At 52.4% G+C, this 24,808-nt stretch overlaps 11 protein-coding genes across 11 annotated transcripts; 5 read left to right on the top strand and 6 right to left on the bottom strand.

The window, feature by feature from the left end:
• Positions 1-228: 228 nt before the first annotated feature.
• Positions 229-2,351, bottom strand: N7459_008152 (flavin-containing monooxygenase; the record flags this gene model as incomplete). Its single annotated transcript, XM_056947320.1, has 7 exons — positions 229-577; positions 640-1,179; positions 1,237-1,494; positions 1,556-1,624; positions 1,681-1,930; positions 1,985-1,998; positions 2,071-2,351. 7 exons carry the CDS (start codon positions 2,349-2,351, stop codon positions 229-231), a joined length of 1,761 nt encoding a protein of 586 aa, XP_056796830.1.
• Positions 2,352-3,648: 1,297 nt separating this feature from the next.
• N7459_008151 (putative integral membrane protein) lies at positions 3,649-4,945 on the top strand (the record flags this gene model as incomplete). The annotated part of the gene is made up of 5 exons (XM_056947319.1): positions 3,649-3,843; positions 3,918-3,954; positions 4,017-4,464; positions 4,541-4,636; positions 4,747-4,945. The coding sequence occupies 5 exons, from the start codon at positions 3,649-3,651 to the stop codon at positions 4,943-4,945; spliced, it is 975 nt and encodes a 324-aa protein (XP_056796829.1).
• A 505-nt stretch (positions 4,946-5,450) lies between these two features.
• Positions 5,451-5,955, bottom strand: N7459_008150 (uncharacterized protein; the record flags this gene model as incomplete). The annotated part of the gene is made up of 3 exons (XM_056947318.1): positions 5,451-5,544; positions 5,598-5,691; positions 5,757-5,955. The coding sequence occupies 3 exons, from the start codon at positions 5,953-5,955 to the stop codon at positions 5,451-5,453; spliced, it is 387 nt and encodes a 128-aa protein (XP_056796828.1).
• Positions 5,956-7,172: 1,217 nt separating this feature from the next.
• Positions 7,173-8,501, top strand: N7459_008149 (histone chaperone napB; the record flags this gene model as incomplete). The annotated part of the gene is made up of 3 exons (XM_056947317.1): positions 7,173-7,296; positions 7,480-8,322; positions 8,374-8,501. The coding sequence occupies 3 exons, from the start codon at positions 7,173-7,175 to the stop codon at positions 8,499-8,501; spliced, it is 1,095 nt and encodes a 364-aa protein (XP_056796827.1).
• A 237-nt stretch (positions 8,502-8,738) lies between these two features.
• N7459_008148 (SNARE domain protein) lies at positions 8,739-9,500 on the bottom strand (the record flags this gene model as incomplete). Its single annotated transcript, XM_056947316.1, has 2 exons — positions 8,739-9,396; positions 9,466-9,500. 2 exons carry the CDS (start codon positions 9,498-9,500, stop codon positions 8,739-8,741), a joined length of 693 nt encoding a protein of 230 aa, XP_056796826.1.
• A 388-nt stretch (positions 9,501-9,888) lies between these two features.
• N7459_008147 (uncharacterized protein) lies at positions 9,889-11,838 on the top strand (the record flags this gene model as incomplete). Its single annotated transcript, XM_056947315.1, has 1 exon — positions 9,889-11,838. One exon carries the CDS (start codon positions 9,889-9,891, stop codon positions 11,836-11,838), a length of 1,950 nt encoding a protein of 649 aa, XP_056796825.1.
• Positions 11,839-12,688: 850 nt separating this feature from the next.
• On the top strand, positions 12,689-13,989 carry N7459_008146 (uncharacterized protein; the record flags this gene model as incomplete). The annotated part of the gene is made up of 2 exons (XM_056947314.1): positions 12,689-13,100; positions 13,157-13,989. The coding sequence occupies 2 exons, from the start codon at positions 12,689-12,691 to the stop codon at positions 13,987-13,989; spliced, it is 1,245 nt and encodes a 414-aa protein (XP_056796824.1).
• Positions 13,990-14,942: 953 nt separating this feature from the next.
• Positions 14,943-16,929, top strand: N7459_008145 (uncharacterized protein; the record flags this gene model as incomplete). Its single annotated transcript, XM_056947313.1, has 2 exons — positions 14,943-15,226; positions 15,291-16,929. 2 exons carry the CDS (start codon positions 14,943-14,945, stop codon positions 16,927-16,929), a joined length of 1,923 nt encoding a protein of 640 aa, XP_056796823.1.
• Positions 16,930-17,725: 796 nt separating this feature from the next.
• N7459_008144 (OSTA/TMEM184 family protein) lies at positions 17,726-18,992 on the bottom strand (the record flags this gene model as incomplete). The annotated part of the gene is made up of 5 exons (XM_056947312.1): positions 17,726-18,124; positions 18,179-18,328; positions 18,386-18,514; positions 18,574-18,826; positions 18,892-18,992. The coding sequence occupies 5 exons, from the start codon at positions 18,990-18,992 to the stop codon at positions 17,726-17,728; spliced, it is 1,032 nt and encodes a 343-aa protein (XP_056796822.1).
• Positions 18,993-20,841: 1,849 nt separating this feature from the next.
• Positions 20,842-22,039, bottom strand: N7459_008143 (Alpha/Beta hydrolase protein; the record flags this gene model as incomplete). Its single annotated transcript, XM_056947311.1, is given in 5 exon segments — positions 20,842-21,261; positions 21,322-21,517; positions 21,575-21,699; positions 21,757-21,850; positions 21,864-22,039. 5 exon segments carry the CDS (start codon positions 22,037-22,039, stop codon positions 20,842-20,844), a joined length of 1,011 nt encoding a protein of 336 aa, XP_056796821.1.
• Positions 22,040-22,503: 464 nt separating this feature from the next.
• On the bottom strand, positions 22,504-23,283 carry N7459_008142 (alpha/beta hydrolase; the record flags this gene model as incomplete). Its single annotated transcript, XM_056947310.1, has 1 exon — positions 22,504-23,283. The coding sequence occupies one exon, from the start codon at positions 23,281-23,283 to the stop codon at positions 22,504-22,506; it is 780 nt and encodes a 259-aa protein (XP_056796820.1).
• Positions 23,284-24,808: the final 1,525 nt, after the last annotated feature.

The following is a 24,808-nucleotide window of genomic DNA, read 5'->3' as shown; positions in this document are numbered from 1 at the left end:
TCTCTCGCACCAGTCAAGATCAACCTTCATATATCAAGATATTGAGAGACAAGTGGTGGCATATTACCGTAAGATGCATAACACACACACCTCCCCTCCCCCCACCTGAGCACTAATTTGGAAGAGGAAAGCCGGGGGACATTATTCGCTACGTATGTAGCTTAGAGTCAAGTCTTATTTCTGGTGTCTCTTAATTTATAACATAAAGCAAATCAAATAGGAAACTTGTCAGATCATATGTCTATAACTTCTATCATGAAGCGGCAGATCACCATAGCCCTTCGACGAAATAAGACGACAGGTCTCCCATGCCATTCTTCTCCTCTTCCATCTGTCCATTTCCAAGGAAGCGGAAGCGATTGGCAGAGTTGTACCGAACGTCGAAATGTTCTCCCCGAGAGACTCGAGAGCTTTCTTAAAGTGACTCGTGGTCCCCGGATAGTTAGCGGTGACTTGACCGGAACTCTTGCCGCTCTTATACCAGCTGCGACACGAACCCGCCCAAGCGGTGCGCTTCATGTATTCTTGCGCCCAGACATTGTAGTCATCCACCGAGTCTTTTTTGACGTCGACTGATCTGGAGTGGGCATGAGTATGATAGTACAAGAGCAGGGTGTTGCATCCGAGTAGGGGACTCACTTGATATCTTCTGTGGCAATTCTTCGAGTCCATCTGATAATGTGATCGCATACGAACGAGACGCCTGCCAGCAGGTTTCCATTCGAAACGGTGAAATTGGGACCGGCGATCATGAAATAGTTCGGCATCCCATTGGCATGAATGGAGAAGAAAGCCTCCGGGTGGTTTTTCCACCGCTCATCCAAGGTACACCCGTTACGACCAACAAGCTTCCACCGGGGCAGGAAGGATGTATTGAAACCGGTGGCGCAGACGATGAGATCGAACTCTTCATCATCATCCGCGGTCTTGATTCCCGTCTCCGTGATGCTCTGAATAGGCGCCCGGCACATCCGAACGGTCGGATTCGAAAATGCTTCGAGATATCCATCACCAGGCGAGAGACGGCGGCAACCAGGGATGAAGTCCGGAATCATCGTTTCGAGAATGGATGGATCCAGAGAGTCTTTCAACCGGGTTTCCATGAGCTTTCGCGCTCCATCTTCGGTCAGCTGGTTGAATGGGTGGTCGGCCAGCATTGCGAATGCAAACCCATTGACCCTACGGTGGACTCGTTAGCGGATTGCCCAAGACGAGCAGCCCAGGCGGGAGACTCACGCGTCCTCAAGCTCTTTCCGAAACTCGAAGAATTTCTTCGGATCATTCTTGAATTGCGCACGCTCTTCCTCGGTATAGGCAAAATTCCCGCCATCCTTTGTCATCTGGGAAGAAATATTATCGGCCACCCAGGTCGGGTTTCGCACATAATTGACCAGCCTAGAAGCCTGCGAGTGCATATTAGCGACACATTGGATTCCGGATGACCCGTTCCCAATAACGGCCACGCGTTTGCCTTTCCATTCATACGACTCGTCCCTGTCCGCGGCTGTCAGTCACCATCGGCCAAGATATGATCTCTCGGGCGGTTCTCCCATACCAGCCTGCGCTGTGAACCAGTTTGCCTTTGAAGTTCGATAATCCTTCGATCTGTGGCCACGTCCAGTGGCTGGGGACTCGTGCTCAGCAAGATTCGTGACTAATCGAGGACCGGTGTTGGCTTACTTGCTAAATCCCGTGGCATTCACGAAGATCTCCGCCTCGTCGGCCTTGATGGTCCCGTTTTGCTCGATCTTCAGTTTCCATTTCCCCGACTCTTCGTCCCAAACGGACTCCAGCACTCGGGAATTCAGCTCGACGTGGTCGTCGAGCTTCCATTTACGGGCGGTGTTCTGGATATATGCGCGGATTTCTGCGCCCGGCGCATAGAAATGCGACCAGTCGGGGTTTGGCTCGAACAGAAAAGTATACGCATCTGTCAGTGAGGGTCAGCGACAATCCATTCGACGAGGGCGCGAATCATTCGTACGGGCCGGAATGTCACTACAGCGATTGATGCACTCGTTAGTCCGCCCGATCTGACGGGAATGCGTCGCGTACGGGGAGGCGTTTTACCAGGCAACACCAGGGTATCGATTCTCCGTCCACGTCCCACCAATCTCGTCGTTCTTGTCATAGAGGATATAGTCCACCACGTCTTCCAGCTGAAGTTCGTATTTGATCTTGTGGGCCAGCGTCAGACCGGAGAAGCCGGCGCCGACGCAGATGATCCTCAGCTTTCGCGGAGTGAATGCAGGCTCCTCGTGGATTGGAACCCAATTGCTCGGCCGTTCTCCATTTGCCACGCGCCCGGCGGGGGTGACAGGGTGATCGATGCCATCTGGGGCAGGCTGCATGATCTCGAAAAGGGCAAATGGAATGAATCAAATGCCTTCTGCGATGGATGCGTTGGAGACGGTGAAATCCCCGAGTTTCCGTCGACTTATACAGATGCGCCTCTCAATGCGGATAGATCGGCGAGACGAGGGGAGTATGAATTGCCCCTCCATCATTAGCATGAGTTGAGGGCCACTCGACCCGCGTATATGTATCTGTCCTATCCACTCGGGACTCCTGCGGACGATAGAGAGGCGATGCGCCAGTCACAATGCTGGATTGTGCCGAAGATATATACCTTTCTGGGCAGGCGGTCGGAACGGATTGTCGCAATTCCGCGACTAAACCTATTACGGCAAGTCGGGGGTCTGTCGAAGCTTCTCACCAACATGAATCTATCCATGGTTATCCCATCTATCCTCGCGGGCTGTCTTTTTGGCCCCATCAGCCTTTCGATTTCCCTATTGAATTCTATACGACTGTCTGCTGGCCAGTGCACTGCTTGGAAGGCATGCTGTATATATACCTATGCCTACAGTAGGTATATGGCTGCCGTCCCGCGGGAGAAACTTTGCTAGCGGCCCATAGAGCTGCAGTAGTCACTGGTGAATGTAACGGAACTCGAATCATGATATGGACGATCCACCATAATAACCACTCGCGTTGGCCCGATCGCAAGGATTCTTGATCCTTTGATTCCTCCGCGGCGGGTCGATGGAACGAAGCGCTCGATCGGATCGTGCGGCCTATCAGTGGCTGGACTGAACTCGGCAGCATTCAATCAGCATTGATGTTCAGCATGGGCTGAACTTCATACGTACCAGAAAGCTGGTGATCCGGGTGTCAGAAGTATCGTGGGCGACTTCTGCTTCGGCTTTAGCTTCGACTTCGACTTCGCACCAGCAAGATTATTTGTCGGGGCTCCCGACGTGCGCAATCCCGAATCCACCATAATAATCCACCATCGCGGGCGACTCCGTCTTGGACAAAATCGAATGTCGATCTGGCCCCCATTCCCCAATAGCAGGATCCGCCCCCTGGATCCCTCCCACTGGGCGATCAGCTGGAGCATCTTTCGATGTAAGGCTGTGTGGAATGGCAAACCTAACGTGGCCGGAATAGGCTATCTGGTGCAAATTCAAATCCTGTCCACAAACTCAACTCTTGTCTCCTTCGACACCAGCACTGAGTCGGATGCTAGCCTCATAGGGTGAGAACCATAACTGTCTCTCCCCCTGACACCTCATGTTATAAACGTGAGGTCTGCCGTTTCTCCCGTCCCGTCGGTCTGGATGACACCCGCATTTCCTGCCCGTCATGTCGGCTACCGGTGTTTTTGGACCTGCTCCCCCGGGAGTCGACCTCTCCGCTAACCAAAATGGCATGATGGTGGGAGGCGTCACGACGTTGATTGTGCTGGGGACGTTGGCCGTGGCCCTGCGATTATATACCCGGACGATGACCAGGGAATCTCGCTTCGCCGTGGATGACTATCTGATTCTGGCCGCCTACGTGAGTCAATCGTGACCCAGGGGGTTCCAAGATGCTTTAACCGAGCGAATTCACGCTGACCACCGTTGTTCCAGGGGTTCGCCCTCGCATCTGGGGTTGTTGCACTGCTCAGTCCGTCCCCGCTCTTTCTCCCGTGCGATTTCGATTTTATACTGACCGGGTCGCACCGACAGGTATCAAGCATGGCAGTGGACATCACCTCCAATCCTTAACCGCCGCACAATTCATCGCGATTTGGAAATTTCTCTTCTCGCACGTGTGCATTTACGCCGCCGGGGTGACGTGCACGAAGTCCTCGATCATGTTGTTCTACAGCCGCATCTTCAGTCTACGATGGTCGCTGTACATCATGATGTCGTTGATCCTCGCCTATTTCGTCGTCATCATTGTCACCATCTGTGTGGCCTGCCGCCCGCTACCCTACTTCTGGGAACAATACATCCCGTCTAGTCCCATACATGGAACATGCATCAACACGTCCAAGTTCTTCCTCGGCAATGGAGTCGTCGCGGTCGTGATCGATTTCATCATTCTCTGGGTCCCCATTCCCATCGTCTGGAAGCTCCAAATGCCGCGGAGTCAAAGATTGGCCGTCATCGCCGTCTTGCTGTTGGGAGGCTTGTACGTTCCATCTCCTTCCAATCTGATCCATGCCAACCCCTCGCAACTGTCACTAACCCATCCCGCGAAACCACAGTGTATGCATTGCTGGAATCGTCCGTCTGGTTGTTCTGGACCGAAATACCCGCTCCGATGATCCAACGTGGTCGATTGCACCGGTCTTCCTGTGGTCGTGCGTCGAGCCTTTCATTGGCATTGTCTGTGCCTGTTTGCCTACTCTTTCTCTCCACTGTTTCGGCGCTGGTGGGCCATCCTCGTTACCAAGAGCTCGACCAAGAAAAGCAGCACAGAGGGAATCTCGAGATTACACGACGAAACCACGCGATCCCGACGGACACATCGGTCTGCATTGGACTCTGATGGCGATGAGGTTGAGCTGACTGGGGTGCAATCATATCAGAATCCAGGATCTTCTCATGCCCCCGAGCGCTCCGATGGAGTGATCATGGTCAAAGACGAAGTTACGGTCACCTGGCAATAAAATAAATGGGGAATTACTTGTACATGATATCATTCCATTCTTTGTATTTAATTATTGAGACCCCGACCAGTTGTTATTAAGCTGTCCTCGCCGGTTCTACCTTCTCACCCTTCATACCCACAGCCACGACTTAGCATAGGCCATCGAGAGCTAACATTTTAATTCACGAATACTGCAACTCAGCATGGTTCAAGTGCAACTATAGTGGGAAATTATGGCCTTTCCAATATGACGATGAATTCATTCCCGTTGTAGATAACTATGGTACATGGTGCTATGGAGGAGCGTATGATGGAAGGTGGTACATTCGAAATTCTTAGACAGGAAAAACTATTTGACTCGCCAAGTTTCGATCTTAGAGGGTTATAGATCAATGGGAGATTACTGAACACCATAGTCGTAGTCTCATCAACCTCGTATTAGCGCAGCAGACTGCTATTCTACCATCAATGTGTTATGACAAGCAATCTCTCTTTCTCTCGAACGCCTCATCAATTCGCTGTTTTCACGAGCAAAACGTCCAGTAATCGAAAGAATAGAGTAGCTCCTTGCCGTTGTTTTCATTCTTTTTTTCCGTCAGCGGAATCGAAATACTGTAACTACGCGGTGTTAGCTGTGAAGTTCCTTATCACCCATCCCACGGATCACGTACCAATTGTGCGGGTTACAGTAAGTGATTGGTAGCGGCCCCCATCCATTGTTGTCTGAATAGTCGTAGTTGAGCGAATAGTCGTTCACGGAGCAATCTGGAGCCCGAGTTAGAGAATCACCTCAGGATCATGGAAAAGAACATTGTAGGCTGGGCACATACCAATGTTTTTGTCGCCACTGTAAATATCCCCGCTGCATGTCTTGAGGCCGTTGTCGACTGCGGTGATGTTCCCATAGCCGTCGGAGAAGTAGTTCGCATTCCCGACGTAGCCGGTTAGGTGAAGACATGCCAGCGCGGAAGATGAGAGGCTCATGGCAATGGCAGCTACGGCCAAAGCCTTGGTACCAGTTCCGAACATATTAACAATCTTGAATGGAGCAATGAGTAGATTTTGCACTTGGAGAATTAGATGAGATGGGATCTTTATTCAGGGGCATGAGAATGGCGTCCTTTATATACCATCTTTCATACCTATATAACTAGTATTAGTGGCTTCCTGTCTGACACTGACTCTCCCCCCGCAGGGCAACATTCACGCCCGACCTCGAGAGAATCCTACAGGATTATTCACGATGCTACCTGCGCTTTTGCCCGGCACTATGCACCCTGATTGGGCGAGATGGTACATATCCATCTGATATGGGAGTTCGTGAGTCAGTCTCATTTCTAGAAACAGGACGATGGCCTTAGTGTTCTGGTAGCGATTGGCTGAGAGATCAGCGAATAGATTGCGACGAGGGAAAGCGATCGGCACACAGTTGACACAGATTAGATAAAAGAAGATAACTCTGCTGAGTGGATCGGAACAAAAGCGAGCGGAGAAATCGACTGATGGGCGTTGGGGGAAGAGAGAGAGAGAGAGTCTGGAAAAGGAGGGCTAGGTTCCTAAGGAACTGCGGCTAATCTATCGGAGGGATGATTGCCTCGGACACATACTGCCATCATCTCTCTCGGAATTAGTAACTATCCATGGATAGGTAGACTTCGGTTTGATAGTTCAGTCGCGTCTATATTTTGATGTATTAATCGCCGTCTCTTAAATTAACTAGTCATCTGGGCAGTTAAGCAGTGAAGACTTGATTCTAATTGGTCGAGTTCTCACCTAATGAAACCGTCTTTCCCATACTGCCTGAACCTTCAGGCCTATGGGTCCGTGTCCCTCCCACCGCCATCGATTCCGTCACGTTGCCGGGTGCACCGCCAGATGTACACAGCAGTACCTTCTGCTACTTATCTCTCGCTGTCATCCCCACCACTCACTGTGTAGATTTGCGTAGCTCTAAGTACACTCCACGTCTCCGCCCGCGCCTCTGATGCGCGCATCGACAGCTCGCGCTGATCTGCCAGACTTTTAGAATTTTTTTTCTTTCTAGCCCATCGCTTTCCCTCCTCTTCCTTTCTTCCATCTATCCCATTATACCCCCCAACCTTCTTCCATTCGTGCGCATACCCTCAGTCAAGTCCCGTTGAGTGATTTGTGAGCTTTGTTGCCTTTGTCTCGCGCTTGTTTCCTCGCTCGAGCTTCTCTTGCTTGTTTCCCTCGCTTTTCTATATCTATACCCATCACTCGCCATCATGTCCAACGGTGCTGAGGACCAGTCGCTCCTGGAGCGTGTCGAGGCCCCGAGTATCCCCCAGGAGGCGCAGAAGAAGATTGCCAACCTGCAGGAGGAGTTTGTTCGTGCCGAGGTTGAGCAGCGTAAGTATCTCTGTTTCCATTATGCACATGCGGTGAAAGTGTGATTCCGGTACACATTTTGCCTCGTTTCTATCGTATTATGTGCCCGAAGCTGTTATTGCGATACGATTCTTTCTCTCTCTCTCTCTATCTACCAAAAATAGAAGGAAAATGAAAAGAGTCCAAGCTGACCCTCGTCCACAGTGCGCCAGTCAGTTCCGCTCCTGACCCCGCTTTTCAAGAAGCGCAATGAGATCATCAGCCACCCTGAGGTCCAGGGTGACTTCTGGATCCGCGTCTTCTCCAGCGCTCCCGCCGAGATTGACGAGTACATTCTGCCCACGGACGCCGCCGTGCTCGGCGCGGCCCTGAAGAACCTGACCGTCGAGCGGTTCGAGGTCGACGCCAAGGGCCAGGGTGAGCCGCGCAGCTTGCGCTTCACCTTCGACTTCCAGACCGGCGAGGAGAACCCGTTTTTCGAGAACTCCCAGCTTGTCAAGGAGTTCTACTGGCGCAAGCAGATCATCAAGACCCAGAGCGGTAAGCGCCGCACCTGGGAGGGTCTGGTCTCCGAGCCCGTCCGCATCAACTGGAAGCCGGACATGGATGTCACCAAGGGTCTGCTGGATGCTGCCTGCGATCTGGCCGAGGCCGAGAAGAAGGGCGGCGACCGCAAGAAGCTGCCTGAGTACGAGACTCTGGTCAAGAAGATTGGCGAGCTCGAGGCCGAGGCCATGAAGGACGACGAGGATGAGAACGAGGATGAGGACCCCGAGAGCCCCGCTGGCACCAGCTTCTTCTCTTTCTTCGGTTACCGCGGCCGTGACGTCTCCGCTGAGCAGTCTAAGGAGGCCAACAAGGAGGATGACGAGCGTTGGGTCAAGATCTCCAAGGGTGAGGAGGTCGAGGACGACGACGAGGAGGATGACGATGAGGATGACGAGGAGCTCGTTGATGACCTCGAGGATGCCGAGATCTTCCCCGACGGCGAGGAGCTTGCTATTGCCCTTGCCGAGGACCTCTGGACCGACGCCATGAAGTATTACGGTATGTAAACCCCGCGTCAAAAAACTCGAGCGACTCAACTGACTGTTCCAGTCCAATCGTTCGAGCTCAGTGACGACCTCTCCGAGCTTGACATGGAGGAGCTTGACGAGATGGACGAGGACGATGATGAGGATGAGGAGGATGGCGAGTCGCAGCCGCGCAAGAAGGTTCGCACCTAAATCATTCGAAATGCCCGCCATGTAACGCCTTGCTCCGTGTGATTCTGGTGGTTTCCGGCACCCCCATTGATGTATTATCACAGGACGATAACGAGAATTAATAGTAAGACGAGCGCAAAGATGAGCGCCGCTATGCAAAAGGAGGACCAGGTATCTAGAGGTTTCAAAAGTTAGCTCCAATTCGTGATTTCCATGCTCATTCGCAACGACACATCCCGCGTAAATGCACAAGTCATATCATCGCAATCCTGTCCAGGAAATGGATGTCTTACCCTCATTCTTGCGAACAATATGTCTGATGCGCGCCATGCCATTCTGCAACTTGCCGCCCACCCGATCCGCGAGCGTATCAACCTCATCAAGCATAACCGCCTGATCCTCCAGCTCACGGCCCATATCATTCGCTTGTTGTCGCAAATTCCCCACCGTCCGAAACACGCCGTCCAACTGCTCATCCTGCTCGTGCATCAGCTCCGTTTGCCGCTGCTGCTCCATTGAGGCATAGTAGTCCTCGCCACGGTGCTGCTGCTGCTCCTCCTCCTCGAGCGCCGCATCGAACTCCGTCGGGTTGGGCAGCTCCGCCGGCACCGCCGAGCTGGACACTGTCTGCTGTAGCTCCTGCCGCATCTTCTCGACTTCGGCCCCTACATCGTCGACGAGTTTGCGGCGGCGTTGCACCTCCTCCAGCTCGAGCCCGAAGCGGTAGGGGTCTTGCTCGATTGCGCGCACGCTCTCGACGAGGTCGTCCAGGTCGGCGCTGAGCTCGGTCAATGTCGTTTCAAGTTCTGAGCGTGCTTGTTTGAGTTCTGGGTTTGAGGGACTTTTGGCGAGAGAGCGGATGCGGAGGTACGAGGAGAAAAGAGGCTGGCTGGATTGGAGGGTGGATAGGACGTCCCTGGTGTCCGGGTTTGATTAGTCTTTTGGGGGGAGATTTACGGGCTCGATTGCACGTGGAATAGCTTACGCTTGGACTTGCAGGAAGGGATCTGCGTTCTCCATGGCTGCGGTGTTTTGAAGGAACGAGGGCGATGGACGAGTATGGACGTATGGACTGCGCTGGAGACGGGAAGCTGGCAGCTTCCGGGCAATCACGTGTGGCTGGGCAGTCGTTCGTAGATGGATGTAGACCCCAGCGTAACGACGGTGCCGTTGAGACTGATATATGCTCGTGATGTATTATGCTTAATTTTATTTCCTATTCAAGCCCGATGAGTATTTATTCCACTTATTTCTCGGCAAAATGGCCGAATATCCATGGATGAGTCTTGCGCCTCGTAGTTATCGCTGACTCAGCGGATATTGTCCGATAAAAAAAAAGATAAGGATTTCCCCCACGCAGTCAAGACTGGCCGGCTTTTGGTGCGGACTTTTCCATTCACTCGTTCCCATGGCTCGCGACCGTCCCCTTCCGCTCGCAGACGAGTGGGAAGACCCTGAATCTTACATCGAGGCGCTTCTCTCCTTCGCGACCTCGTCGGTGTTGTTTATGAACCTATGCGGCGGCGTGCACATCCTCGATTTCCTTACCCGCGAGCCCGATCTGTACGCCAGTCTGCTCCCGGAGGACTGGCAGGTCTTCTTCCAGGCACACGACGTCCATGATATCATCCACCTACTTCTACGAGAGGACATCGGACCGCTACGCGATTCCAACCAGACCAATGGTACTTGCGGCGAGAGTGATCGTACATGGAACGGCGGCGCATTCCCTCCGTCGAGCCTATTGGATTACATCTACAATGTTCGCCGGCTGAGCCTTCGACGAGAACTTCCCACCTCTCCGTTAAACAAGACGAAACTACCACGACATGTCTCTGTAGGCATGAACAAGAAGAAAGCACACGAGGTTCAATATTTCTCACGCTATGTCGCTGCTCTGTCGGACACAGTCGGAGAGCGCCGTGGAGAGCCGGTTTCACACATCGTGGACTTTGGGTCCGGACAGAATTATCTTGGGCGGACGTTGGTCAGCGCTCCCTATCACAAGCATGTCATTGCAATTGAACGGCAGCACCAATACATCAATGGCGCTCAATTGATGGATGTTTCTGCCAAGTTGGCAAAGAAGGAGAAGACCGTTTATGTCCATCACCGCAAGAAGTCATGCAATGACTGCAATGGGACGCCGGAGATGGTAGCCTCCGAAAAGACAGTTGCCCACCAGCCGAAGGATGAAGCACCAAGGCTCGATGGGGATTCACGGCCTCAAGAGGCCGGCGAAACCGAAGAGAACATCACAATATTCAAAATGTTGGGTGATATCAGCCTCGAACCCGACGAGATGCCCAGCTTTACAACCGGCAATACATATAGACCAAAAGAAGAACCCAAGATCGACACTCGAGGCACAATCAGCTACATTGAACATGACATTCAGGACGGCTACCTGGAACCAATTATCGATCACGTTGTCAACCCATCACCCACGACAACCCCGAAGGGTGATATTTCAGAAGAAGCTTCCTCCGTAACGATGCAATCAGATCAACAAGAACAGGCGGACGCCCGGGTGATGGTGGTGTCATTGCACTCGTGCGGGAATCTTGTTCACCACGGCGTACGCTCTCTCATCCTCAACCCGTCTGTCGTGGCTATCGCGATGATCGGCTGTTGCTACAACCAAATGACCGAGCGCCTCGGCCCTGCGACGTACAAACTCCCCGTTCTTCGATTCTTTCATCCTCGTCTCAGGGAGACCGGCACTGCGTATGACCCGCACGGTTTCCCCATGTCCAAACTCTATGAAACATACACCAGCCCCGTGACAACGGGCATCAAACTTAACATCACAGCCCGATCGATGGCCGTACAGGCACCCTACAACTGGGGCTACGCCGACAGCGAGGGCTTTTTCACTCGCCATTTCTTCCGCGCTCTCTTACAGCGCATTCTAGTCGACCGCGGCGTGCTACCCAAACCCACCATCCCGAAAGACATTTACGGCCAGGACCAACGTGAGCCTCAAAATAAGACTCCGCCTATCATCATTGGGGCCCTTCGCAAGGCTGCATTCAAGTCTTTCACTGACTACGTGCGCGCAGCGACAGTGAAAATGAGCCGCGACCCATACCATGGTCCTACAGTTCAGGAACGGATGGCCAGTATGACCGACGAAGATATCCACCGCTACGAGACCGAGTACTTCCATACACGGAAGAATCTGAGTGTTGTGTGGAGTCTGATTGCTTTCAGCGCCCAGGTCGTGGAGGCTATTATCGTCGTGGACCGGTGGCAGTTCCTACGTGAGCATGACTCGGTCAAGGAGTGCTGGGTCGAGCCGGTATTTGAATATGGTGAGAGTCCGCGGAACTTGGCTGTAATCGGACTCAAGAAGTGATGAAGGCGCAGTCCGTTGCATCGAGTGAGTGGAATTGCACTTGGTAGATATGGGGACCAGGTCAATGTTCGAACCGGGGGTTGTACAATCTCAAAAATTGACGCATTCGAGCATATCAACGCTCGATACGATTAATGAAATCAATGATCCCACTTTATTAGTTAGGAAGTTCTTCTCTTCTGTCCCGCATTTCTTGCCTTTCCTCTCTTCAAATCACAAATGGGGCCGTTCTAACTGCCCTCTCGACCAAGACAATCTCTTCCCACCGACTCAGCCCCGGCACTTGCTCTTTATGTGAATAAAATGAGGAGGCTTTTCGATAGAGTCTCAGGTCTCGCTCCTGGAAGACAGTACTCCGAATTGGCGATAATATAGTCATCGCGAAGTTTTAGGTTGGAGGATCTGTTTGTAAGATGGCTTGATGGTTATGGGCAACTATTGCTTTCATGGTGGCGGATGGGAGTACAACGGAGATGATCGTATCTAGGTAGCGATAAGTAGGTCAGCCTTTTATAATATGGGAATCATCGCCCTCAGAATCACCTCATATCCCGGCTTCTACGGGCGCAAAACTGTTATTTGGGTCGCCGCGGGAGCCATCGATTTAAGTGGGGCTTTGAATGGGGCAACGAGGCTTAGCGCTAGAGATAAGATCTTCATATAGCGCGCCTTCTATAGCGCGCGCGGAATTATGCGCAACTTCTTCGCGGAAACCAGAACGCAACATGTTGGTGAGGGCCTTTCTTTTTGCGAGCTCATATAAAAGGGGGATATAGAATCACCTAAAAAAAAATAAACTTGAATTGACTTTAACCTTAGCAGGAGTATTTTCTCATCTTTTCTTCACGCGATGCTTCGAGCCAGGAGAGAAGGCCGCGCAGGCGGTCCGCAAGATCCTCGATTCGCGCAAGATCCTCGTTACGGCGGTCGACGATACCGCGACCGCAATCAGTACGGCCCTCAGTATGGCCCCTCACAGCCATATGATCCGTATTACCAGCAACAATACAATCAACCGCCGCCATACGGCCCACCGCAACAGCAATACCAACCGTATGAACAATACAGTCAACCATGGCAGTCTGCACCGCAACCTCAGTACTCCCAGCAGTATGGCGGACAACGTCCACTGGCACCCTCGCTCAACGGCCCCTACCCTGGCAATGAAGTCGCAGTCCAGCAAAGCCAAACCTACGCCACACAGCTACCGCAGCTCCCCCCATATCAGGAGTCAAGTGGACCCCGACCATGCGTTATTCCTCGTCAGTACAGAGACTTGTCAGAGATGGAGGCCACAACTAACCATACATAACCACAGAGATCACTCATAAGAGATTCAGCGGCGAGAACATGAGCCCCTTCGTTCGCGTCCGCGTCCCCGAGCTCGAGCACCAAATCTCGGCCCACGAACTCATCGTCTTCATCGACGGCCTCAATGAAGCCTTCCTAGCCAACCCAGCCCTCCAAACGGCCAACAACGTTGCCAACATCGGCGGCATGGCCCCGTCCATGATTGTGCAGATGGTCAGTGTGGGTGTCAACGTGGCCGCCGGGGTCGGCTCGGCCGTGACCAGCAAAACGCGCAAGAAGAAGTTCCTGGCCAAGGCGAACGAGGAGCTCTTCAATCCCCGTGGCTTGCATGTACAGGTCTGCAAGACGGACAAGATGCTCGGGTACATTGGCTTGGAAGGTCAGAACAATATCTTCCTCCGCCAGCAGTACAAGACTGCGTTTGAGAATGCGCAGCAGATTCCGGTCAATGGTCCGATGTCACCAGCTGGAAGTAACACGCATCCTATCATGCAGCGCATGGCTTCGTTGGGCAATCATGTGATGAGGCTGTCGTTCGATAATGTCGAGGCAGCGGCTAAGCCTGATGGGTTTTGGAAGAAGTGGGGTGCAAAGGAAGCCTTGAAGGCGGACCAGAAGCAGACGGAGAAGATACTGAAAGATCAGGCGAAGGAAGACCGGAGGGCCGGGAGGAGAGGGGGCCGAGGGAGCTCGAGGATACAGGATAGGAAGGACGAGAAGAAGGCCAAGGAGGTCAAGAAGATCCTATGGATTGTCATTACCACCAAGGAGAAGACTGCGGGAGGGGATGACGAGTGGGATTCGGAATCGGAGAGTTTGGAGAGCCACAAGCGCGAGTGATCTGGGATTTTGTTTTTATTCATTGGTATCTCACCCTTCAATGCGAAACGAATATTTATCCCGTCTCGGACATAGCAGGTAGCGGCGTGCGGTGAGCCTAAACTTAACATTGTTGTGTCCGACTTTAAATCTATGTGCGGCGATGGTGTCTTAGGGTAACTATGTGTTCCAGCCTCAATTGTAAATGCCTAATAGCACAAAAGAAGGCCTGAAAAAGGATCATGTAGCTCTTAAAGACCAATCTAGGTTCGAGTGTCTGCAGTGGCCAATTAAAATCAAACGAAGTCTGTATCGCAGCAAAATGAATCAATACAGACGGATAGACTCAATGAGGCTCTATACCTGTTTGTGCCTAAGGCACCTATCTCCCCCTAGCATAGCTTGCAGTTGCTAGTTCCTTTTCCTCCCTCCCTCCCTACAACGCCTATCAATCTACTTCTTCTGCTGGTCTTTGGTCCGGTCTTTACAGTGGACAGCCCTTCTTCGATCTGATCTGCATCAGGCATGTGCAGATTCCTTCCTCCTTTAGCATCAAACGGCCCCCAAATGTTCGCATCCAACTGAAGCCAGGTGACTCAGCCACCATGGGCCACTGGAAACCTCCTGAGGGTAAAGGGTCTTCTTCATCTGGCCTTATAGACATCACTTGCCTGCCGCCAAGCTGCCGCTGAGACACACTCAAATTGCAGGTCATGGCGGAAAGAGGACCAAGGGGTAAATACGCCCGACTGATCTGTCGGGGTTGTCGCTCCAGAAAGATCAAATGCGCTCTTCCCAATGTGAACGATTTAGGACCCTTGAATACCCCACAGTCGACGGAGAAGGCCTGTGAAAGATGTCGCAACCTCAATCTCGAGTGCGTAGTCGAATATACGTTGCTCGGGCGGCCTCCATCTAAACGCGCCCGGCTCAGAAGGACTGCGGATCGAAGTCCGAATCCACAGTCAGATTCGATGGCCGAAGAGTCGGTTCCCACGCTTTCCCGTCTGGATATCAAAAACTATCTTTTCGCCGATGAAGAGGACAATATCCTCTCAAAGGACAACCAGTCGGACCCGGCTCGGGCTTCGCGAAAAGAGGAGATCTTTCAAACAATGATTCAGCCTGATACTTTCTTCCTCTCGATTCTTGGGAAGGACCGCGCGTTCGGTGCTGATGTTGTCCATGCCACTTCCAGCTGGAATATCCCGCTGCAAGATCTCATTAGCCATGATATAGCGGTATCATTTGACCGGTAGTAAGTAATCATCTCCACCACAGACGGCCTTGCGAGAAGTCTTAAGTATTTCCCCCTTTTTTAGCTTGGTTTGGCATCGGTTCTTTCTCCCAACGCTACCAACCCTGGTCAGCATCAGAGATCGATTGGAGTTGGATGAACCTACCACCACAAATTGTGCGACGAGGCTTCTCTTTGCGTCACTCGCATTGTCCGCATTCGAACTGAGCGAGAGTCTCTCTCGCGAAGACTGGCGGTTGAAACAGAATTTGCAGCAGGCTGTGTCTTTCTTCGGCCAGGAGTTTATCTTTTCTCCGCCAACCCACCAAGACTCCATCGTGGTTTCTCTGTTCTTGTCCGAGTATAAGCCAACAGCTATGGCTACCATGCAAGGAGTCGCCCATAAAACACTCAAGTCCGAACTTTACATCAACATTGCCTTCGGAGTCTTTCATCGACTCGAAGCACTTAACCAAGAGGGGATTCGAAATCCTGGTGGACTGGATGCTACGGATGATCACGCATTCGAGAAATGGCTCTTCGACTCGATTCAGGCATTTCACATAATTACTATCCACGCAAAAATAGACGGTCTGATAAACAAGCCACTTGGTAGTCTACAACATTTGACCGATTACATGAAGGCTCGCGTGGACGCGTACCAAACTACGCTCGAGACTCGCCAGTGCACACCGCAAGCTATCCACTGCATTCAATGGGCCAAGTCGACATGCATTCTATTTGAGGCTTTGACTGATGCCAAAAAGGGTCTGAGTGAGCCTGGTCGCTACATGATTATTGCCGAAGAAACCGAACGAAAATGCCTGGAACAAATCGAATACACCAACTTCCTCTTGAACACCGTTGACCCGAGGGATTATCAAGAGATATTGCCTGTCCGCTCATTGTTACAACTTCGGTTTTCCAAAGTGAGGACTTGGGGAATTGCGCTTGCATTTCTATACACCTCGACGCTGGGCATAAAAGAGCGAAATGGCGAACAAGATGTTAATTCCGACATATCCCGCGATGAAACGATTTGTATTACGTCTGAGATTGCCAACACGTTGCACCTTCCCGAGGATCAAGTCAACATGCACTTCAAAGAGCTTTTGTCACGCTTCGGTAACCCATATCCCGAACAACTGAAGGCGCTTCTGGAGATGTTCCTTGAATGCACAAAGATGAAACTGAACGGCATCAGTTTCCGTCCACCGCCGCGGTCCCTCGGTCTCGAGTGCGCTACCGTTTGCAAGCATCTTCTCGAGAACAACATTGTCCGGATCAGATCATTTGGACAGCTACGGGCGGAATTTCCCCAGCACCTTGACCTGTTCAAGCAATGCGCCCAGCAACTCGCGACCATGGCCTCATCACCACGAACGACCACAGAAGGTGCCTTCGCGAGCGGATGCCTCTATGCCTTGTGTAGCAAGGTCATTTTCGGATTTCTCGGACTCATGGAAAAGCTGAAGCAAGATTTCGGGGCCGGCCAAGAGCGGCCTGATCTTTTAGATGCCATCATCGAGTCTGCGGTGTATCAGGGCTTCTCGGGTACGGACTTTGGCCCGGTATCGGACAATTTGAACATGTCTCCTTTTTTAGGGACGTTCGGTCAGATGGACATCATGCCCACCTTTGATTGGTCATCTTCCATGCTGGACATGGGGGACTCTGGATTCCAGGGGACTCCGACTTCTTTTGGCGATGCCTTCTGGTTATGAAATGTCTATATCCATGTATAACGAATATTGGGCGGCGGTCTTTGCTTTCTCTTTCTTTCTGCTTTTCGTTCCCTTTCGATTATTATTGTAATAGAGTAAGTGAAACCTATGGGATTGAGCTCTGGGCTGTACGACTACATATCGGAGAGCCCTTTCTGAAAACTGGGAATCCTGTCCGTCTTGACAAATCACCAAATAACATGACCGTTAGCTCGGGAGCCTTAAGATTTCCCAATCCTTTCATGGGAGGCTTTGCATCCTTCAAAATGAACCACTTTTAGTACCGTCAGACTAGTGCAAAAACGGTTTAACCAGAGTTTAGAAAGTATACTATATATCGACCAAATCTATCCGTCGAATAAAACATTAGTCATATGTATTTGATATCTTTTCAAATATGTAGTTCAAAGGAATGCATATACGCGCGCATCCATATAGAAGTAGCGAATCAGGCAACCTTGCACTAGGAGTAGCTGAAAGCGCCTCTTGTGGGGGCTAAGCAATATCCATTCTATCCATGGATGTGATTGAGTGATTTGTCAAGATGGACAGGATGTCAGAAGGGCCCTCTGGTCTGTAATCTGGTTTGGTTCACGATCCGGCTTTCTGCTCTAGAACCACCGTGTTGATTATCACAGTATACACATGTCCATCAACTCGAAGAGAAAACCCATGGACTAGTCTCATGTCGCGTATGCAATAGTATTTGTGGCTTATAGAAAACAAAATATATACGTATACCCGGAGATGCAGTTGCTAGCTCAGGCCGGGCGTTGCTGCACCGCTACACGCAGCCTCACACATTCCCCAACATGCGTGCTGTCTCTGACACGCCTTCGCCACCATTCGCCTGCGGATCAGGCACCTGCCGCACCAGCTTCCACATCGAGATGATATCACGCGAGAACTCCAGCGGATTCAGGAACAGCATCCAGGCGGACCACCCCCACGGACCGCCCTGGTAGTGGCTGTGCGTGGCCTTCACGACGCCGTTACCAGACGAGACAGTCACGTACTTTCCATCCTGGGCGGGGAGGCGGTACGGCCTGATGGGGTAGGCGTAGGCGAAGAGGAAGGCGAAGGGGAGCATCTGGATGCAGCTGATCATGCACGGGATGCCGGTTTGGGCATCGGAGTAGGAGAGGGTGTCGGTTTTGTGGAGAACTTTGGAAGTGTGGAGGATGAGGAAGAGAATCTACGTGGGTTAGATGGGATAGAAGCTGAATGGGGAGGAGAGTGGAAAGCGCACCGATTCAACAAAAGAGAGCAGGATGGCGCCCTTGAAGGCGAGGAACTTGCGCAGCGGGCCGTGCTCTTTCACATGGGGTCTGAGCATCTTCTGGAAGAAGATGAGCGCGGACATGGCAAAGGCCATGGACACGGATTTGACGACCTCGAGCTGGGAAGATGGTCAGTTGAGAGACGGTGCCGGGGAGACGAGATGAACCACACGTACTGCAATCGAAGACGTGGAGACGAACTTTGTGCTCAGAACGCAGCGCTGACCGAGGGCGTAAATGATGCACGTTGCGACGGCGACAGCCCCGAGCACGAACGGGCATTGCAGCACGAGATACCAGTATACCTGCATCAGTGGTGTCAGCCAGGGCATCCGATCCATCTATAGAATTCTATCCAACCCACCTTGACGAATTGCACGCCATTCCGCGTCTTCTTCTTCTGGAACTGGCGGCGGACCTGCAGCGAAGACAAGAACTCGATACGCTCGCGGTCGTTGGGGGCCAGGAAATCACATAGCAGCATGAAGAAGTAGAACATGGCAACTGCAGCGAGGAACTCGGTCCACGGGTTCAGGTAGTTATAGGCGTTCGGCCAGACGATGGAGAAGTACGAGAGGACGGAGTAGTTCGGAAACAACGTGGCGATTTTCATAATCCTAGCGCGTAGAGTCAGCATTGGATGCGAAAAATGGGGTTGATGTGCCACTCCAGCGCGACCTACTTTAATTGCTCGCTCGGATTGCTCATGTGTGTCGCATGCAGGGCCATCTTGATGAAGATCACCATCATGGTCACGGCCATGCAAGCCCCGGAGGCGATCATGTTGAATTGGTAGAAGCTCAAATTGCTGATCAAGGGTTCGGGGGCATCTGGAGAGAGTGATGAGCCAGAGGTGCATTAGGGAAGGACCATGGTGGAATACTTGGGTTGAGATGCGCAGCTAATGCCAGCTCGCATTTATAGCTGCCCATCGCCATGGTTCAATCGATGTCGCGAAACGACTCGCGAAAGAGGAGGGTAAGAAAGATGCAGAGCCCGCTGTAAAGGAACCGTGTATTTTCGTGATTCAATCGTGACCCGGCGTCTTTTATAGCTATGCCATCCTTCTCTCCAATTTTAGCCTGTCGCACCGCCCCTCCATGTCCCGTCTATTAAAACCGTTCCTCGTCGATCCCAACTGATCTAGCCAATGGCCACGGCTTTATCACTAGCCAATGCTCTCTAGACCAAGCCTTGCACTGGCCCCCACGATAGCTTGGCAGCGATCGGAGCGGTGGAGCCGGCGGATATCTACAATCTTCCTAATCAGGACAAGGGAGCTGCTTTTTTCAGGAAGGAAGTGCGAACGCGCTCAACCTGAACATGAGCCCGTCGCGAGCGAGGAAAGTGTTAATGATCACTGCCCCCAGACGTTGCCCTAAATGTACGCTGCGTAGAGTGGCTGAGGGTGGTACTTATGATGCTTGGATTGGCGCAAAAAGAATCTCGGGATCATCAAAGATCCACACTGCAACGGTGGGTCGCGGGACTTCGCGCAACTTTGATGGCGCTAGGGTTGGGCTGAAAACCCCCAGAATAAAGGGGTATCAAGGTCATTCTATTAGCATACTCACATAACACTGCAGACCACATTCTTTAATAACGAGAAGAAGTGGATTTCAACATGACAAGGCCGCTATGTAATGTAATCCACAAGCGAGTCGGCCACCCCAAGACACAGTAACCATGATTTTATATTTCAACCGCTGTGTCTGTTTTGTTGAAACTCTGTGTGCTATCCAGAATACACAATCATTCCGTCTAGCACAGAGGTCCGTAGAGTGTCGGGCCTGTGATCTCCTCCCAGCCCTGATAGCCAACGCAACGGTAGCACCAGAACACCTCGTCGGGGTCATACTTCTGCTTGATCGATTTCAACCAGTCGTATCTAGTCGTCGGTTGGGGTCTGTATGGATTGGACAAGTTAGTCTGGTCTCTGCTATGCACGTTCAGACCATATAAGGTAGAGGTAGAGGCGAAGGAACGTACACATCTGCATTTGGCCAAGACGGACGCCGGTCCAAGAAGCAGCAATAGATTTGTAAGATGCACCTTGCCTGATGAACATTTAGATGCAGACTTGATAACCGGCACCTCTATCTTCTTATATAGATTTTCGATTCCATTTCCTCGGGCGGCGGATTCGATGTCAGGATTGTTGATCGAGTGGAATACTGAGTGCCCGTGAGGGATTGCCCATCTAGTGGGCAACTAGTAAGGGTACTATTAATCCTGCGCGCAATTAGTAAGGGCTTTGCATGAGCCGCTTCATGCCGAATCCCCGCTTTTTGCAGAAAGAGGCTGTGAACCAGCTGCATCATGGCTTTCAAAGTCTCCTGCCCACCTTCGATCAGCCACAAGCAATCGGGTGAATTCCCGAGGATCAAGAAACGTCTTCTAGGCGCAACCTGGCATGCCCCATCAGTCGGCAATGGCCGTGAGCCAAGCCTACTACCCCAGCGGGGTTCCGTCTTGCATGCTGATCAGCGGTTACGCACCCCCCGGACGCGCAGTATAGATCGTCTCAGTCGTAGGCCTCTTGAGAATGTGCCCATACTAGATGCAATGACTCGACCACCCGATAAAGTGACCTAAAGTCACACATAGTGTTGAAACGGAGAAGAATGTTGCATTATTTCCGATACTGTTCTGACACTGTACTCACTCGCTTTCCGAGGCCCGCAGGAATTTGACCACCGCTAAGAAGACGTGAGCCGTGTATATCCCCAATATGTAAATAGGCAAGCTTACCCTGTAGAAACTGTTGTGGTCGATCCTGGACGATCCAGTGTCCACAGTCAAAATCCACAACTTCAGCCCGGGGGAAGAATGACAGGATCACTGGAAGCGCAGTTTCGGGTATATAAGGGCTCTGCAGAGCCCGAAGAAATAGGGCACGCCTGCGAAACACAACAGGCTCTTTCTTGTAAGGGAAGTCGCCCAGAGGCCCAATTGCCTCCTGCAACACTTCCAAAGGAAGACGTAGTCTGAGGTTCGGCGAGGCTTGATCTCGAACGAAGTTACTGAGGAGCCAGAGCCGGATTGCAGGTGACTATTCCACGATATCAGTTCACTTACGATTCTGTTAGCTTGAGAGAGTCTGTGAAAATACCTCTTCGCATTGCTTGAGAATTTCGTCCGCCTCGGAGTGTGTTTTGACCTGGGCGTCTCTGACTTTGGCCATGGCTTCTAAGTATCTGGGAAAGTCTTCACTGAGAGGGAGCTTGATCGGACAGTTATCGATGGCAACAACGTTTTCTATGAGATCTGGCGAGTGAAGGGCAAGGCTTAGAGCGGTTTTGGCACCCCTGATTGCAAGGTCAATAGAGAGTCGTCCACCAACGCAATGGCCGTGAATGTCTTACATTGAGTGACCAACCACTGTTGGGCGCTGCAGTCGGTGTTTCTTAATGAAGGCCTCGACATCCAATGCCATCTCGCGGTAATCGTGCCGTGGATGATGCCCTGCATCTCCATGGTTACGCAAGTCCTAGAATGCCGATGTGAGCCGTCGAGTTCACGCATGGAGTGAGGTAGGCTATCATACCAAGGCATAGACTCTTCGTGATAAGTTCCGGGCCAATGATCTTGACAGAGCAGGAAAAATTAGAGACGCGAAGGTGCGGTCACAGCTGATGTTCCTGGACACGGTACCTGCTTGCAGAACGATTTTCTCGCTTGGAACCGAGAAACCCGTGGAGAAATAAGATCGGGCTTTCATCTTCTGGGTTTTTGGTATTCTGGGGGCCATGTAGTTCATATGCTAGCGGGACTCTGGCAGAGGCGACTCCTGATAGAGTACGTCTGAAGACACTCTGTGCAGCGATCATGGCCGTGAGTCATTAGTCGGGCTCGAGTAAAAGCCCGCGCTTTGAGGGCTAATTGACAAGGTAGAGAATTCCAATCCCCAGCAGATCTGCACCGTACACGATCAGTGCTTGACGCTTGCTATCGTCGATAATCAGGAGCGCGTTCGGCGTGTTGTCCAAAGGCCGAAGTGGATGTGGGAGCGGGTCAAGCGTGTCGGCGAGCTCGCCCTATGTAAGTTGCGGCTGTGGAGCTCCGATCGACCGCAATGACGGGCAAACAGAACGATATTGGTTCAACCCGAGCAAAGGGAAAGGTTGGCCTCACGATATTATGTCTGGGTGCCATGAATAGGACGAGATAGTCAAGCAAAAGCAACCAGCGAGAAGATCCAACTCTACACCTATGCTATTCTTAATTCGAGACAAGACTCTAGACAAGTCATTATTTTGGCATGAGTAATTGTAAATCTATGAGATTCTATGGTCTATCCAATCTCGATACTGCCCTCGGGCACACCCTGCCGACTACGCAGCCGCCGCGCAAAGAACTGCATCACAGGCAGCATCTCGTCACGATTGGAAGGCATACCATCGCCCTTCCGAGCGTAGCGGCTCGACTCCACAAACTCAAAGACCTCCTTCGTCCTGCGCACCGTGGCATCAGACACCGCGACCGAGTCCCGCCCTGCAACCAGCAGCACCGGTGTGCGGCTCTTGGCCCCCGACCGCGGCCCGGACAGCGGATAGGGCGCGCCGATGGAGATGACTCCGGCCAGGGAGCCGGTGTTCTCGCCCTGCATTTCGTTCGTGTTGCCGGGTGCCCGCCCTATCTCCCGCGCTGCAGCGAGCCCGGCCATCCCGCCCTGTCCGAAGCCCAGGACGAGGATCTCGCGCAGGCGGTAACCGCATTTGTGCACCAGTGTTCCGCGGATGACCTCGTTGGCCAGCATGGCCGTGCTGCGCGTCAGTCCGGCATCCATGTCCAGTCCGCCCGTGCTGGTGTCGAAGGCGACATCGTCGCCCCAGTGGAAACCGCCTAGATCGAAGGGGAGCGGGGCGGGCGCTTGTACCGTGACGACGGTGGTCTCTGGGAGGTGTAGGGCACGTCCGAACGCGGTGAAGGCCGCAGCGGAGTCACCCAATCCGTGGAGTAGGACGAGAATGTTTGGGGCGGGGGATGAGGCGGACGGGGAGGTGGGAGGGAGGGTGATGGTGACGGTGAGGTTGGAAGGGAAGTCTGATTGGGCGGGGGTTTTGGAGGGCATAGTGGTGGGATGGTGCAAGATTGGATGGGGTTGCGCGATGTGGGCAAGCTGTCTCTTCCTTCAAATTGGCTCGTGCAGCTCTGTGGTCGACTCTCTCTGCCCCTGTGCACACACTCCCAAGTAGCTCGGGCTCACCGAAGCTGTGTAAGTGGCTTCACGACGCGGAGAGAGTCAAGCTAGGCCGATGACCTTGTGGCTGTGACCCTTCCTGTGCTGTGGCGAGGGAATCCGGGGCCGACGTTGCGTGCAAGTGTGGCTGGGGCGTCACAACTGTCCACTGCCTGGTTAGCTGGTGCTCGTACCACAAGGGCTCGCTGACGTGGACGATTTTACCTGGATCTGCCGATCGAGAGAGAAATCGCATCAGTGGTGCATCAAAGAGGGGATGCGGTATTGTGGCTGCCTGTAGTGATACAGTCCGTACCGAGTCCATGTTGTACTGTCACATCTAGCCAAGACTCGCGGGTCACCGGGGCTTCGACGACTGCGTCAATGGAGGAAATCGAGAAAAAAAAAGAATTTGCAAGGGACGAGATTCGAACTCGCGCCTCTTTCGAGAGTGGGAATTTCAGCTTGAATCCACTATTTCCTAATTAGTAACATGATTGACCAACAGGGTACAATGACGTCATTACCCGCCTTAACCACTCGGCCACCCTTGCTGGTTATGCCAGAATGGTCCGAAATTTGGTCTACATTGCTGGGCACATTGATTAGAGAATTGGGGATGTACAGCTCGGCCACACCAGAGGGCTCAAAGCACGGTTGTGTTTCACGAGGGAAATAGTAGAAATCGACCACGGTTCCCTAGGCGACCTCGGAAGCAAATCGAACTTTCACCGGATGTGGCGGGTGTCTACTTGTCCATACTAACATGTACGTATGTACATATATGTATATACATAGGTACACTGTCCACTCTGGCTAATTGGGTAGCCGCGCCACAGGGGGCGGTGCAGCGTACGTAATGAGAACCAGAGCGGCGGCCGGAGAGCAACAGCCCTACGCCGTCCACTTCATTCTCCAGCGTGGTGATTTGGTTCCCGGTCAACCATCTGGATCCAAATGATTCAGCCGTGCAGACTCCACGGGCAACCGTACGATTGAATCACCATTCTCTACGAGCCTGAGCCCGAGCCCACGCCCGTCGACGTTCACCGCCACTTCTCCGGGTGGCTTGCCCAACACGGAGCACAATGCCAAGAAGGACACCTGGTGGTGGTAGGGCGGCGACAAGCCTCCGACAAGAGAAGCTTGGCCCGGCCACGCCGAGTTCCGGCACGATATTGTCGGCGTACGGGAGTTACGTGGACGGTGACCGCTAGGCCGTAGGGCGTTAGTGTCACAGTTGTGAATGGATTGATTCGTCAATCGGTGAGCAGAGTACCCCTCTCGACCAGCGCTTCATTGGCCTTGGTGGGCCACGTACTCGTACCCTTTTCTAAGCAGCGTATCGCTTGGGCTTTGTCCTGAGGCTGGGATAATTTCATGTATTTTCCCGCGCCGAGCATTCCGCCAACGGTGG

The sequence above is a fragment of the Penicillium hispanicum genome, assembly GCF_028827665.1.
Source record: "Penicillium hispanicum strain IBT 35686 chromosome Unknown utg000007l_segment0_segment0, whole genome shotgun sequence".
Taxonomy (NCBI): Eukaryota; Fungi; Ascomycota; class Eurotiomycetes; order Eurotiales; family Aspergillaceae; genus Penicillium; species Penicillium hispanicum.
The sequence above is the reverse complement of the archived record's forward strand: the minus strand, read 5'-3'. Positions and strand labels throughout refer to the sequence as shown.